This window comes from Lacerta agilis, chromosome 1 (genome assembly GCF_009819535.1).
Source record: "Lacerta agilis isolate rLacAgi1 chromosome 1, rLacAgi1.pri, whole genome shotgun sequence".
Taxonomy (NCBI): domain Eukaryota; kingdom Metazoa; phylum Chordata; class Lepidosauria; order Squamata; family Lacertidae; genus Lacerta; species Lacerta agilis.
In genome coordinates, this window is record NC_046312.1 from 63,213,780 (window position 1) to 63,229,784 (window position 16,005).

Below are 16,005 nucleotides of genomic sequence, written 5' to 3' on the forward strand. Positions count from 1 at the left end.
AGCTCCACCGCACAAAGAGCAACGCAAAACCAAAACTCAAATCCTTTTCCCACTTAAGGACGATTTTCTAGAAACCAGATGGATGGGTGGGTGCAGTAAGGAGCTGTGTGTGACTCATACTGTTGCGAACGGGGAAGAGGAATGAGGATGTCTAAGGAAGACGGGGATATTCAACGCGGACATGTTGAATGGGATGTTCACCCAGTATGCTAATTAGCCGATTTAAATATGCGCCTTCTTCTACGGCGGTCCAGTCCTCTCTCCTTTTATTCCTGAGCCCGCCCGGGATTCAGGTGGGCGGCTACAAAAGCAGGTAATATGAGCCCAAACCGCCCTCTCCCACTCCGAGTGCTCCCGAAGAGAAGCGATCGGCACCTCTAAGAAAAGCCAGGCTGGAGTGGCGCGGACGAAGAGCTCTGGGAGCATTTGGGATTTGAACTCAACAGGTAGGCGATGGCGATCGCGAAAGCCAGATAGATTTCCAGAAGCATATCATAAAGACACAGAGACCTGCGAGTTTAAGGACATGGATGAAGCTGCCAGTTCTTCCGAGGGGAGGCGGAGGGAGGGAGGGAAAATTACTGGAGCCCACACCCTATGGCACCTTCGTGACCCGAACTTAACGTTTTCTGTATTTCTACGTTGGTCTTGATCTTCCGCGATATTGGCTGTTAGATTTGCCCCTCAACTTGTTACGATGGTTTGGGGCTGGCGGCGGCGGCGGCGGCGGGCTTAACTTTCATTAGTTTAAAGAAGCAGGAAGTGGCGGCGGGTGCCATCAATCGCAGCGCACCATGAACTTGAAGTTTGCGCACAGTTTTGTTCGAGAATACCTTCAGCCCAAGATTCCCAGGGCGGTGTATTTTGCTTATGTACTCATAACAAAAGTCAAAAGCCTTAAAACTGTGTGTCCACAGCAGCAGCAGCAGCAGCAGCAGCAGCCCCCCGCCATTTGAACATCGAAGAGAAAGTGGGGTGGAATTCGAGGTGCGCTTCTCGGAAGAGAGGGCTGCTGGAGTTGGTATCGGGTGCGCCACAGTCACTGTTTTTTGAAAGCGGCTCAGTTTCGTCCGGCTAAACTGCCCCCCCCCCCGAGATGCTGAGCAAGAGCTGTTGTGCCTACTGGCAAGGAGCCAAAGAACAGCGTGACTAGCCTGGCCAGTCCAAGCGGGGGCTTTCTGGAGCAGGAGAAATTTTTTTGGCATTTCTGGAGCAGGAGTCCTTCAAGCCCATAAGGGGCGTCTCAGCCACATGGTACCACATAGCCTCCTTTTGAAGGGAGAGAAGTAGCGCGGGGTGTGTGTGTGTGGATCTTAGTGGTTGATCGTGCCCAAAGGGAGCTCTGTGAATCCTGGTCAATATCATAGTAAAAGCACATGTCTAGTTTCTGTCATGCTGAAGCTTGTGTAATCAGTTTGGAATGTTGTCAGCTGGAGATCTTTCCTTTGACAAGATTCTACATGTGGGGGGAATGTGCTGGTGATCGAAAGGATGCACGGACACATGAAGCAGGACCTAACTTATGCTATCATGTATTTTTTTCCCTGATGCTGAAATTGTTGGTTTCAATTGCTGAGAACAATCCATGTAATTATTGTTACGCAACCATGATGAGGTACATGCTAGACTGGTTTTATGGGAGGCCTGCAGCCTAATCTAAAGCAACTTTCATCTAAATGTCTTGTAGCGACTTGTGAATGATGTTAACTGCAGCCAATAAGTCATTTTTTTTGAAGTTTGTCTGCAATTTATCCATTAATAATTTAAAAAATATTGTTAATTTGGTAACTTTTTTTTTTTTACAGGTACCGGGTTATGTTCTTTTTTTACATTTTGCTCCTTCAGCTGGTGCTAACGTTGCTTGCATTTCCTCACTGCTCAAGACAACTGAAGGAATCGGATGCAGTGAAAGAAGGTAACTTCCTTTATGCATAAGCTATGGCTTCTACACACAGCTGAGATTCTCTTCCCAATCCAAAATTATAATCCAAAATTTTAATTTGTTCACTAAAGCTTTAATCTTCCTTCATTAAAAAGGGTCTAATTGTGCGTGCGGGTGGGGGAGGGGAATCATCCAGATACTATTGTCAAGATAGTTCAAGAAGTAAGTCATTCCTGTGGGGTGTATGAAATCAAAAGAATTTATTGCAACAATCTATAGTCATAGAACAACCCTAACCCTAACCCTAACCCATACTAATATGTTTTGCTGGAAACCATAGGCCAGAATTGCTTCTGGTTGGCCCCATGCAGCCAGCAATATAGCCACACCTGGTACATTTGCCAGATCACCAGTGAACTGCAACGCAAGGCGAATCTGGAATTCCCCAAGCCCATCCTTAATCAGTGACTATACAGTACCAAGCACCTGCCAAACTCCAACAGCCAGTGACAAGCATCCTTTATTTATCTACCACATATTCCACAAATACATTTCTGCTCAATGTACCGGTAGTTCATAGCAAAACAAGACCTCTGTGGTGCAATGGGTTGGTGCATCTGGCTGTTAACCAGAAGGTTGGTGGTTCATGCCCCTCCAGGGATGGCTGCGGGTAGAATTCCTTCATTGCAGGGGGTTGGACCAGATGACTTTCTGGTCCTTCCAGAGGTTCCAGTTGGACCTTCCAACTCTACAATCCTATGATTCTAAAACAGTCTAAATACAATAGTACAGTAACCATAATAAAAATAGCAACATTGCAATGTAAGACGAGCAATTAGACAATTCAATGATGGCATTAGTGCCAAGCAACCCCACCCCCATGAACGTTCATATGCATAAGACCAGAAAGGCCCCTCGGAGTAGTTCCCTTATGAAGGCTCAAGGGCTAAGGGATGGGACAATGCAGGTGGAATCATCCACTCCCAAGGGCACAGGGTCTCCATGCTCTTGCTTTCTTCCCCTTGCTTGCTCCCACAGAGTTCATGATGAGTTATGCAATGTTTTGTTTCGTTTTGTTTTGCAGAAAAATGTCCTCCTGAGGATTCCCTGCAATTCTACCATGGTCAATTAGAAATATATCACTTTTAAATTAATGGATTTCATCTGGTTATATATATTTGTGTGTGCTTTTACCACCTAAACATGAATTTATAAGTATTAGTAACCATGGAAGAATTACAGGGAAACGTCATTTTATGAAGTAATTTTCCTGTTAAAGTTGTTCGTATTCAACCTGCCCTCAGGCTCCTCTCAAGTTCCCTACATTGTTTCAACTTAACTTGACACATTTCAGTCCAACCTCACCTGGAAAGGTTTACTCCCTTTGACACGTACCTCTGTTCTGGCTTCTAAAGGCTGTTTTTAACTTCTTCATCCTGAACACCTCTAATATGGCTCAAAGTGACATCACTGTCATAGTTTCATAAGTAACTTGTGTATATTTTCTGGGGCTGAACAATGATTGTGGCTTTCAAAAGTTCCTGTTCAGGTTTTTCTTAGGCTACTGGCTAAAGATTTCTGTTTTGAAATATAACCCAGTATTGTTAAGAAGACAACAAGCCTGCAACTTAGGCAAGGGTTACGTTCCAGGGATTACACCTAGAACCAAAATTGCATATAGTCAGTACACATTGGGTTCAATGGTAGGTGGGATTGCCAAAGTCCTTTTTCCCAGGCACCAGCCCTCTTTTTATTTTTAATTAGCTAAGCGTATGAATCTGAATGCGCACAAGTTAAATGTGTGCATGTTGCAGACTTACAGTACTACTAAATCTTCTTTCCTGTCATGTGATCTTCAGATTAAAGTGTTTTGTTAGTGGAGCTCCTTTTTCAGGGACTAGGGATATACAACAGTTCATGGGACAGTTTGTGGGATATACAACAGTTTGCTGGTTCCCTCGAGGAAAAACCATGAGAGTAGTTTTACTTTTACCGACATCTGAGGCAGGTTGCCTTTGTATCTACCATGGCATGATTTATGCCACCCACAACACTTTTCGGTTATTAAATAGTAAGGTTCTGGGACGACTGCAATTGATGTAATCCTTCAAAAAGAAACTGAGAGAGACCACGAGTTTTCTAAAAGCACCCAACCGTAACATATTTTGGAGTGGGCTGAATTCTTCACTTTGCATCCACCCACTGTGGTCAAGAAGATGGATGTGGTTTTGGGGTGTCAGTATAAACAAGTTTTTTACTCAGTGGCCCACCACAGAATCCCTGAAGCAGTAGCACCTGACACAACCTCACAGCATCAGCACTGGGGATGAGACTTCACAGTTAGAAACAGGAGAGAATTCAGTCTAGTCTTGACACAAGGAAGATTAGATAGAAGCATTACTGAGATAACTGAGGGTCAGATTACAGGGCAAGGGGCAGGTAACCAGGAATCTGGGGCAAATAGAAAATCTGGGGAAAGCCTTAAGAAACAAACAAGGAGAAGCAGAGATGGTTAAGCTGAATACCAGCAGCCGTTTCCTGCTTGCTTCTGCAAGAGTTTCAGTGAGGCCAGAGCCTACAAAGCTAGGGCTACCATCATGGTCACATCATCAAAGGTTCTGTCACCTGGGACTCAGCTATACAGCTGCAAACTATAAATGTTTAAAATGTGTTGTAAAGTGCAATATACAAATGTGACACTAGATGGTAACAGCTATGCCAAATTCAATGTATTTTTCAAAATGTTATTTTAAAAAAGCGTTTTCACAGCGTTTTTTTTAATATGTGTGTAGATTCTACCCTAGAGGCTCACCCACTAAAGCTGACTAGTGGGTGCTATTAACCAAACATAGCCTTGGGAAAACCTGTGTTTGTTTTGAGCCCAGCCGTTATTTCCTTGAGTAGATTATGTGCAAGTGCTTTATATAGCTCCAAATTGCTGCAATATGGCATTCAGCATTGGATAACCTTTTCACCTATAAAGGCTAAACCATAATGACAAAATGGCTTCAATTTTTAAGACCTATGTAATACTCAAATATGATCTACTGCTGTTTTCACAATAATATGAAGTAAGTAATGTATGAGCCACCGGGATCATGCAGCCTCCTAGTGTGACTTGTGCAAACATAGGTGGTTAAAAAAGGTGGTTGTGAAATATTGTGAATCAGCTCTAATGATTCATATGTGACTTCTTCCATGTGACTATAATCAAGGGACTCTACTTGGTGTGTCTTTAAAGCATCTGTGAATGGAAATTTTCCACCAGTGTGTTTGCATGCCAGTGCATTTTCTTAAATGCCATGCTTATATATTTAATATAAATGTTGCTTTAATTATTTTTTCAGTGTTCATCTCAACAGAGGAAGCCAATTTATTCTTTGGACGACACCTTCTATACAACAGATTTGACTTTGAACTGGTAACCCCAGGGGATCTTGAAAGGGAATGCAATGAAGAATACTGCAATTTCGAGGAAGCAAGAGAAATTTTTGGAGACCAAGAAAAAACAGTAATTGCTTTACTTTTGGTGGCCTATAAAGGAGATATTTTAAAGGTCAATGCTTAGGACTACATCTTGTGTACATATTTATCATTTGAGAACGGGCACAGAACCCATTGTGCTTATGGGTGAAATTGTATTTTATTTTATTCTTATTTTTTACTGCTCCTAGGATTGAAAGGGTTGTGCCTCTCAAACTAGCCCAGGTCTAGTCCTTCTGAACCGTTGTCTGAGCCATTATGCAGAGGTGGGAAGTAATCAACCTTCTCTAATCGGTTGCTTCGGATTCCAACTCCCTGAATCCCTGACCATAGGCTAGGGATCAGCAAACCTTTTCAGCAGGGGGCTGGTCCACTGTCCCTCAGACCTTGTGGTAGGCCGGACTAGATTTTGGAGAAAAAAATTGAACGAATTCCTGTGCCCCACAAATAACCCAGAGATGCATTTTAAATAAAAGCACACATTCTACTCATGTAAAAACACGCTGATTCCCGGACTGTCCACAGGTCGGATTTAGAAGGCAATTGGGCCGGATCCTGCCCCTGGGCCTTAGTTTGCCTACCCATGCCATAGGCTATACTGGCTGAGGCTAATTGACAGTTGTAGTCCAAAATGTCTGGCGGGCAACAGGTTGAGGAAGGCTGAGCTAGCTTATTAACTGTTCGTTAAAGAATTTACAAGTGAATCCAAATTCCATTTCCCTCAATTTTTGGTGGTGCCCTCGCACTAGGCTTTATGTACTACTGTTATTAGGATGGGTACACTCTATCTCCACAAAATGGATGGGGGCAGCCATGCTGCTATTAACTTTTTTTGGTAAATGGTGATGATGCATTTCACAGGAGAATCATCAAGGAAACGTTTCTAACGTAGTAAAGTTTCTTGACGTGTGCCGTGTGGAGAAGCTTTTCCATATGTGCATAGTTTTTTTCCTTAATAATAGGCGTGTTCCATGGTGGCTCGTCTTGTCTTGCCACCAAAGCCAAAATGGGAACATGCTGCTGTGCTGCCGTTCTACCCCTGCCCTGCCAGGATCACACCACTACCAGTACCAGCAAAGGAGCAGCACTGTTTTCTAGCGAGATTTTGCAAGATCTCAATGGAAACCAACACCGCTTCTCCCCCAGAGGCAGAGGCAGGTGGAGCACCTATGGGTGCTGCTTCTTATGCTGCCTGAGGTGGTTATTTTACACCTCCTCATGGGTAGGCCAACATGTATTGTTACTAGTTATCTTTTAAATCCGCTAGTTTACAGCAGAACTGTAAGTTTTAGGTTAATACTGCATACACAAGCTACATTTAAATCACATTATTTTTATCCCCAGGAATCCTGGGAACTATAGTTTATACCACACAGCAACCCTTCTGCTGGGAAAGCTCAGACAGTAGAGCATGAGACACTTAATCTCAGGGTCATGGGTTCGAGCCTCATATTGGGCAAAGATTCCTGCACTGCATATGGTTGGACTGGATGACCGTCAGGGTCCCTTCCAACTCTACAATTCTACGATTCTATGAATTCTCAGCACTTGCAGTTCCAATTATTCTTTGCACAAGATGCACTTTAAATGTATGGTGTGTATGCACTATAAACTGCTTTTTCTTTACCAATACAATATTTTAAGGTTCAGGCTTGATTTGTGACAAAACAGCAAGCATTATTCCCTTTGCAGGGGAAAATGTGTCTTTTTTTAAGTTCACAAGGAGAGGGAGGGAAAATCTCCCTCTCTGAGGTTTACCATGGAGCCAATTCTTGCCTTGTGATTAAAGCTCAATAACCTAAATTGTAATCTTGATAGATTTTAAGGTACCGTGTGTGTGTGTGTGCGTGCGCACGCGCGCCTAAGGATGCTTTTAAGGTTTGTGTATTTGACCTTCTGATTTTGGTGGGGTAAATATGTGCCATCTTTTAAGTGCTCTTTGGCCTTAATTGTGGTGAATGTTCCTATGGTAAGAGTGTGTGCATTGCTTTATTTTGCATCAGACATTGGTCACTCATTAGTCTTATATTTTTAGACATTGCTGTTTCTGAGTTGCAGAGTAGCTCTGAGTTAGTTCTCCATATTAGCACTTCAAAGCTTGGGAGCACCAATAAGCTTAAGGACAGCCTGTCAAAACTGGAAGCTGTGCCCCAGAAGCAAAACAGTATTCATAAAGCAGAGGTTCCACTATAAAAATAAAAATATAAAATTAAACATATTGTGTGCCTGCACTGTAAATGTATGCATGCCTCATCAAATGGCTTCTTGGGGAACTTGCTGCTGCATGATGTGCTTAGGCTTCAGTCTTTTGAAGGGAGTCCTTTTAAATCCATGTGACATGCAGCTGAATATACTAGTCACGGGGTGGGGGTGGGAATCCGCCTCAGACAGTTGCAGCAAACATGCTTAAGAATCATATTCTAGTAAGTATTCACTTATACCAGCATGAGTAAGTATTTATCAATAACTAGAAGTTGCAGTATAATCCAATTACCAGCGGGGCTAATGAAGTGTTTTATTTCCGTCGCGTATTATGCACAGCTTGTTGCCTTTCTCTCAGTCCAGTTTATATATACTGATAATTAATATTAGTATTACGGCAGGTCTTAAAACTTCCCTAACCAAATTTCACCCAGAGTTAATCAGTGCGACTCCAAAGTTTTCAACCAAAGTTAAATTCTTAACTGGTTTTTTGGGGAGGGTGCAGTTTTTGTTTTTAATTGCTGCTAGAGATTTTACCTCAATTACATTGTTTTTCTTTATTATCTCAGATGTTATTTTGGAAGAAATATACCATGGAGGGTCGTGGCAGATATCAAGGTAAGCCAAAATCACAGATCTTCGTGGTTTTCATTTTTGTTTTATATTGCAGATACTTTTAACCCACCATCCAAACCCAGACTCACCTCTGCCTGGCAGAGCAGCACTGTCACAACCTCAGTACCACCACTTCTGCTGGCCACAAGGAAAAATGCCTTCTTGCTATGACATCCCCCAGGTCTATTGCCATCACATAATGGCAGCAGAGCTGGCTCAAGGTTGAGTGGATCCTTTGCTGGCCCAGTTCCACCTTTCTCCAGCCCTGAAATGCCCCACTTCAGGGAGTCCTGCTGACTCCTGCCAGTGGGGCCTCGGCCCACCTGCCATTTACATTGGGGCATTCCTTATTGGTGTATCTGGGCAGGGCTGGGTGGAGAGACACCTCTGCTTCATCCCAACCTCCTCCAGTGTCATGGACTATTTGGACGCACAGGAACAGTGGGAGGAACCAACTGGGGAAGAAGGCTCAGAGTCCAAGAAGTAGTGGTAGGATGGAGAAGAGGGAGAAGACAGGGGTGAGGAGGTATCGGAAGAGGAAGATGTAACAGGGCTTAGTGAGCTGGGGGAGTCTGGCAGAGAGAAGTCTGATCTGAGGCAGAAGCTGAAGCAGGATAGGAAGGAGGCCAAGAGACAGGGATGATTCCGGTTGTTGAAGACGCATGGGTGTCTGCCCCTCCTGTTGTAACAAGCATCTCTCTCTCCCCTGGTCTTCCAGAACCAGGAGAGGCATGAAAAGGGTGGAGAAGATAGCTTCACATAACCAGTCTTACATTGCTTGGGAAAGACCCTGAAGAGGAGGGGACTTAGGCAGCTATGGGGAGGTGGGGATCTTCGGTCTCAGCAAATAGATGAATTGCTGTGCTCATTAGCCCTGACACTCCTGTGCAATTCTTGTTTTTGCTAATAAAAGGTTAAATCCAACTTTCCCAGAGTGATTTGCTGCTGGCTCACTCGTCATTGAGTATGGCATATCTGGGGTGTGGATTGCTCCTGCCTGTCAGAATCATTTGATAATACATATTCTGTATCTTGTTTGATATCCTTCATCATTGAAGAGGAAGTTAATTTGTCCTATTATTTTGGACCATCATTGTTACCTTTGAACTAGTACCGTTCCTTTAATGGGTTTGGAGGGCACACAGAGGCTCTACATGCATCTCAGTTCCTGATGCCACAAACACCCAGTGCATGTTGTTCCTCTGGTGGTCACCCAGTAGATTTGGGGAATCATACATAGTGTCAGCATGGTGTTTCAGTACATGCTGAGAAAGGATGTGCAAAACATGTGATTGGATACTTTCTCTTGGTTACTACCTATTTATTTTATAATTTGTTTTACTCATATCTGATGGTTTTTTTGGTTTTCCCTTCTGCAAAATGAGGTCTGATCCCCTCCACATAGTTGATTTATCTTGAGCGGTTTGCTCCTTGAATATGTGGCAGACACTGTTCATTCAAGCTGTATGTTTGTGGCATGCACACCAAGAACTGGTGATGTGGATTAATCTGTAATCTATGCATGCTAATGTGTTATTTCCTTAGTCTTTTCTCAACCCCGTTACTGTATGCATTGTACTGCTGCAGTCCAAGAGCCCCTCTTCAGTAGATTCTAGCTCTTGTTGTAATGAGAATAGCACGTCTATGATGTTCAGACTGCAATAGGGACTGCTGAAGAATGTGTAAATAAGCATCTCTCACTCCCCTGGTCTTCCAGAACCAGGAGAGGCATGAAAAGGGTGGAGGAGAAGATAGCTTCACACAACCAGTCTTACTTTTATACATTTATGGGATAATTTAGGAATAGTTTCAAGACACTTTTTTATGGCATAGTGTAACCTAGGGTAGATCAAGAAACAGTTAACTCTGAGAATATACTCCGTAATTCTGATTTCTGTACAGAGGAGCAAGCAATGCGGAAGATTGATGTTATGGGACTTTTGACTGGCTTGGTCGCAATTGGAGTACTGTTGATCATAACTGGGTTATTTATTTATTTTCTCTGCCAAAAGAAGTGCAAACAAAGACATCTACCACGGTAAGAAAATAAGTTTTGTAAGTTCCAACACTTTGTTCAGTGTATTCAAGTTTGACATGGAAGTTTCTGTACCCTAAAAAAAAAGGGTGCAGTATATACGTGTGCTGTATGTTTACTGCATTTTGTCCCATTTGGATTTGTGCTGTGCAGATACTTATTTATCTGAAGCATTTGTACCCTGCTGTTAGCCAAAAAAGCTCCCAGAGTGGCTTACACACAATAAAAACAAGACAGTCTCTACTTGGAGGCTTACAAACTAAAAACATACAAGGGATATAACGAACAGCAGGGACAGGCAGTTCATGAAGGAGCCCTGCTTCCTCTTTCTCCCACTGAGGCAGTCTGATGGAATGGCTGCCCCCGATGACAACTGAAGGGAGATGAGGCCTGATGGAGCTGTCCTGTCACAGCAGATTCAATGGAGTGAGCTCTGCTTCCCAGCTCTCCCACTGCTGGAATGGCTGTCACCTGTCCCAAGTTGATATGCCTTGGGACTTAAGAGAAAAAAATGGGAACAGGGTATGACTTACCAAATAATCTATGGATTTCTACTTGAACAGTTGAATCCTTCGGAACTAATATTTTTAAAAATAATCCTGCTGTATCCTAATATATGGAGATTTGGATGGAAATAAGGTATATGAAATTGTTATGTCCATGGAAGAGCATCAAGATCAGTGGGCAAAGCTACCGGTAACTGCTGAGGTTTGTGGGAAAGATAAAGGCAAAATCTGGAGTCAGTAACCATGACAGGGAATAACGAAGAGAAACATGGGAAACAGCCTTATACTGATTCATACCATTGATTCATCTAGCTCAGAATACTGACTGCCAGTAGCTCTCCAGAGCTCCTGACAAATTGTTGTGATGTGGGAAGGTGACAGTGCTGGCATCTGTGACATCAGCACACACAGCCCCGGCCCACATATGTCCATGACATATGTACTCTTTTAATTCTTCAGAGATGGTGTGCTGAGCCACATGCTTTAGTAAAAAGGGGTTGGGGAACTATACCAGCACAAATGAATACTGTACTCCCATTCTATGCCATCCTGTTCTCTCAGCGGCAAACACTAGCCACTGAAAACATTGTACTCCTAAGAAAGTGTAGTTCAGGTTCTTCTCTCAAATGAGGTTTTGGACTCTTATGCTTAATCACCACTCTGCCATTCTTAAAAGTTGTGCTTTTATTTTAGGGATAGAAGCTACAGGAGGCGTAACTCTTCCATCATCTTTCAAAGACACGACGAGATTTCCTTAAACCCTCTCTCTCCATGCACAGAACACAATGGATTGCCAACTTACGAACAAGCAGTGGCACAAGTTCCACCCCCACCATATCCAGGCCCTTCAAGAGGGCTTAGGGCATTCAAGAAGTCTCTCTCTCTTCCTGTTTAATTAAGAAATGGGGCTTGTAGAGTGCTTGAGAATTAACTTGGAGAGAAGAAGATGTACTGTATAGCTGAAATGCTGCAGCATTGTGCTCACTTCAGGAGTCTTTCACAGGGTGAAAGGGATACTGCCTGAGAGGAAGTGAAGTGTGTCAGGTGAACAAGGAATGCACCCTTAAGCAATGTGCTGATGGCTAAGGATGACCGACTCCTTTTGTTATCCTTCATTTTAGGTGCTAAGTACTGTAGTGAACTCCTCTGATGCATTCTGAGCCAATTGGTGCAATCAGTGCATTGATTTGCCAGCCTTTCTGTCTCTCACCAACTTAGCACTTTCATTATCAATTTTTTAAATTAAAAAAATAGCAATGCAGATTGGTAATAAAGTGGGAATGATAATATGAATAAACACAGGATCCTTGCTTTGAACTACTTTTAACCACAATAAAAGGAAGAGCTAGTAACATAATATAAATGGAATGTTTCTCTAACTCTGAACAACTTAAACTGTGGTTTTTTAAAAGTAGCAGTAACAGATCTTCAATTGAATGGTGCTTCCTCCTCATTTGCCTCTCAGTGTGCATTAAATCATCAATCTTAAAGCCTATTTCATCAGATACATTAAATATTATCCCAAGTTACAGATACATGAGGGGGAAAGGAAGAAGAATGGAAGCTGAGAGAAAACATGCTATTAAGAGTGGCCATTCACAACACAGTTAACAACACAGTCCTGGTATTGGTTAGCTAATTAACATGAGGCGGATTTATTAAAACTTACATTGAAGCCACTGAATTAACTGTATTTTTGCATTTTATTTCTTATGTGGCCTACTTTGCAGAAAGTTTGAGATACAGCAGCGCACAAAAAGTGCGGGTGTATTTGTTGCAGAATACTTACACAAGTATCCTCTCTATTTCTGGGAGCAATGTTAAACCAAAGGAGCTAAGCTGCTAAAGCAGGCATGTCCAAAGTCTGTTGGGGGGGGGCACCGTTTGGTTTAATATGGCCCCTGTGGCAGTTTATTTCCTGGGGTAAAATCCTAAAAAAACCTCAACAAGTTCAATCCTTAAAAAAAATCAACAACTCTGGGGTTAAAATAATAAAAAAAACAACTAAAAAAAGGTCAACAACTTTGGCCGGCCCTCACAGCCCTTCACTTCATCAAATCTGGCCCTCTTTGAAAAAACTTGGACACCACTGTGCTAAGGGAAATGTGAAATAGCTACTGCCATGGGGTGAGAAACAGTGCATGTCCTGTTTCCAGGAAAGAAGCATGTGCAATATTCTGTTCAAGGCTTTGATTTCTCCACCTACATTCCAAAGCCGAGAAACAGTTCACACCCACCGACTGGAGACTGTATGAACTTTGGGAACATTTTACATATTACCCACAACAACAAACCCGAGGCTCTCCAGCATGTACAGTACACTGCAAGCAGAAACAGCTAATCTTGGCTTCCTGGATGAGACACGTGTATGACATTTCTCACGTCGACACCTTTAAACATTCACAGTTTTGTAAACTGGTAGGCATACAAGCTAAAACTGTGCACGAGGGGGAAAAAATCTGAGGAAGGAGTGTCCGCGTGGGTCCAGAACTTCTAGCTCAGTCACGGAAAACCATTTTCACCTGCACACATAAAGATGACAAAGCATTCCCCACCTCACGGGTCCTTACGGCAGCCCATCCGAAGTATGCAATCCCCAGTCGCCCTACCAGGCTTCGGCTACACCGAAGCTTGTCAGTATTTAGGGCTCCTCGGTTATTGCCCGCATTCTGACGCGCCGCCTTTCCCGGTTCCGCTCTGTAGGCCAAGCTCACGCCTTCCTCCCTTCCTTCTCCCACCGCCGCTACGATTACGGCTCTTCGGCGGCGGCGGCAGCTGCTTCCCGTGCTCTGGAGCCCCAGTAAACTCTGGCGGGGGTGGGAGGGACATCCTGGGAAGCAGCAGCGGCAGCAGCCCAACATGGGTCTTCGGCTGGGCTGCTTGCAGCCGCCGCTCCCCTGATTACGAGCCGCCGCCCCCCCCCCCGCCCCTTGCGGCGGAAACCGAGGGGAGGGCCGCGTCGGGGGTGGCCGCCGCTGCCGCCGCCGCCCTCCTCCTCCTCCTCCTGCGAGAGTGAAGCGGGGGAGTCGCTCCCACCCGCTCGGTCCTTGCAGCTGCAGCCGCCGCCAAGCAGCCCGCCCGCCTCCGCCCCCTTTCCCTTCTCCCCGCGCGCCCAGGCCCCGCGCGGAGCCGCGGCGTCCCCTCCTTTCCCGCTCCGATGATGGACAGGAACTACCCGGCGACCCCCAGCTACCCCGACCCGCTGGCTTCGGTCGCCGCCGCCGCCGCCGCGTCCTCGCCGCCGCCCTCCGCCTGGGCCTACGAGCGGGGCGCTAGCAGCCTCAAGGCCAGGTAAGGAGGGTCCGCTCTGCAGCCGGCGGCCCGCCTGCTGCGGGGGCTGCGCCAGGAAAGGCCGGGGATTGGGACGAGGCCTCCGGTGCCCCTCGCGCCCGCGGGGCGTGCCCGCCGCTCCTCGAAGCGGCAGAGGCGGCGGCGCTTGGGGAGGCTTCCCTCCTCCCGAAAGGAGAAAGCGGCAGCCCTTCTCCGGCGCTGGGGGAGACCAGGGCGCCGCTGGGGTTTGGAGGCGGGTGTCGCGAGGGGAAAGAAGCTGGGAGGGCGAGCAAATAAGGGGCAATAGGAGCCGGTGGAGGGCGAGGAAGGCGGCTCCGTGGTGTCGGAGAGGACCGGGGCGGGGGGGTCCGAGGGTGATTCGGGGCTGCCATGCTATCCCCAAGCCACGCTTCTCTTTCTCTCTCCTATAAAATCACGCTTTCTGCAACTTGGAGCGTTTTTTCTTCCTTCCCCTCGCCGTGGGATGAGGGAAGCCACGCATTCCAAAATTAGTCCTCCTTTTCCCTTCACCCCCTCCTCCATTAAAGTGTACTAAGAAAGCGGGGAAAGTTGCCCTGCTTTTCGTCTCCTGCTCCCAAGGGGGGGGGTGTGTGCGCGCGCGCGCGCGTGTTCACCAGGCATGTTGGAGTTCAAGAGTTCGTGTTTACTTTTTACGTTGCCTAGGGGAAGCCCATCTCATACTGTATCAACTTTTGTGTGTGTCGTCTTTGAGATCTTTGGAGGAAAGGCCCCCCCCCATATGTATACAGTAAATCCTAGTGAGCAGAGCGAGGCTTTAAAGGTGTGGCGCAATTTGTTAAACGGCACAGTTTACAGAGGGAAGGAGTGTGAAGAACAATACCGTGTGCTTTGGAGGTTGAAAGCGCAGAGTTGGCAATTGGGGATGGGCATTGCTAACTCTGGATGATCTCATCTTAAGCCGCCAGAGTGTGTTTTGGGTTCATCTCATCGCTTCCCAGCATCCTCAAATCATTTTGATTTTATTATGTTATCTATTGTTTTACTATAGATAAAGGCTTACGGTATGTTCTGCCACCTAAAACGCTTTATGCTGAAACTTGCACAAGAGCATAAAATCCCCAGGGGTTTAACAGGGAGTAAAGCGTGGAATAATGAATGTGATTCGTTTATATTTCCTTTTGTATTGCTTTTTCATACATGCTGGGGAAGGTGGTTTTACCATGCTGTGAGTATAGTAGCTTGCCCTACTATATATATTTTAAAATGTAGGTTTAACTGTATATTTAAGCAACCTGTGCTTCTTAAATCAAGTGATGGATTTTGCATGTTGAACCTGAAATCTGTTTGGGTGTTGGTATGGAACAAGTGGGACCTGCAACAAAATGTTGCAGTGGATCTCTAAGCTGGAAAACAGTAGGAGAAACTGGTATCTCCACCAACCAATCTTAAATTATATTAGCTTTCATATTTTTATGACTTTAACCAATTTTGATGCAGTAAGCAAATTTATAGACAGCTCTTTAACATTGACCGAGCAGCAGTCATCCAGGTGCCTCCCCCAATAATCCTTTAGCTTGTTTTAACTTAAATGTAAGAGATTTATTTAAGAAAGAGCTGTAATTAGAAACCATGCTCATAGGCAAAATCAAAATAGGTGTGTGATGCTTTGGCCCATGAGGAGAACAAGGAAATCTCATTTGCTGACAGTCAGGCTTTGATAAGCTTGCAAGGCTTGATAATTCCCTGCCTTGCAAGTCAGTCCAAGCCTGCTCACCAGCAAACTAAGAGGAGAGTGGGAGAATGAGAAGATAGGAAGCTGCCTTCCACCTAGTCAGGCCATTGGTCCACCTAGCTCAGTTTTGTCTACACTGATGGACAGTGGCTCTCCCGGATTTCACACAGGCTTCTCTCCCAGTCATACCTGTAGATTAAACCTGGGACTTTCTGTGTCCAAAGCAGATGCTCTACTATTAAACTACAGCCTTTACGTAAACCACAAGAGAATTTTCATTGTTGATGGCCAGGCTCAA

The 16,005-nt window shown here is 44.9% G+C and overlaps 2 protein-coding genes across 4 annotated transcripts in view; both read left to right on the top strand.

Annotated features, from left to right (window-relative positions):
• Positions 1–257: 257 nt before the first annotated feature.
• On the top strand, positions 258–12,140 carry PRRG4 (proline rich and Gla domain 4). Of its 2 annotated transcripts, none has more exons than XM_033151610.1 (6): positions 258–446; positions 1,806–1,915; positions 5,230–5,438; positions 8,137–8,185; positions 10,085–10,220; positions 11,417–12,140. In XM_033151610.1, the coding sequence occupies exons 2-6, from the start codon at positions 1,816–1,818 to the stop codon at positions 11,616–11,618; spliced, it is 696 nt and encodes a 231-aa protein (XP_033007501.1). In that variant the 5' UTR covers positions 258–446; positions 1,806–1,815; the 3' UTR covers positions 11,619–12,140. The 2 variants fall into 2 exon arrangements, with proteins under 2 accessions (XP_033007501.1, XP_033007510.1); XM_033151619.1 differs by having other exon boundaries at positions 259–446; positions 5,230–5,393.
• A 1,570-nt stretch (positions 12,141–13,710) lies between these two features.
• QSER1 (glutamine and serine rich 1) overlaps positions 13,711–16,005 on the top strand; it is a 34,557-nt gene continuing 32,262 nt past the window's right edge. For both annotated transcript variants that reach the window (XM_033151634.1, XM_033151643.1), the window contains exon 1: positions 13,711–14,014. In XM_033151634.1, coding sequence (XP_033007525.1) covers positions 13,881–14,014 — 134 coding nt within the window. In that variant the 5' untranslated portion in view covers positions 13,711–13,880. The remainder of the gene's footprint in view (positions 14,015–16,005) is intronic.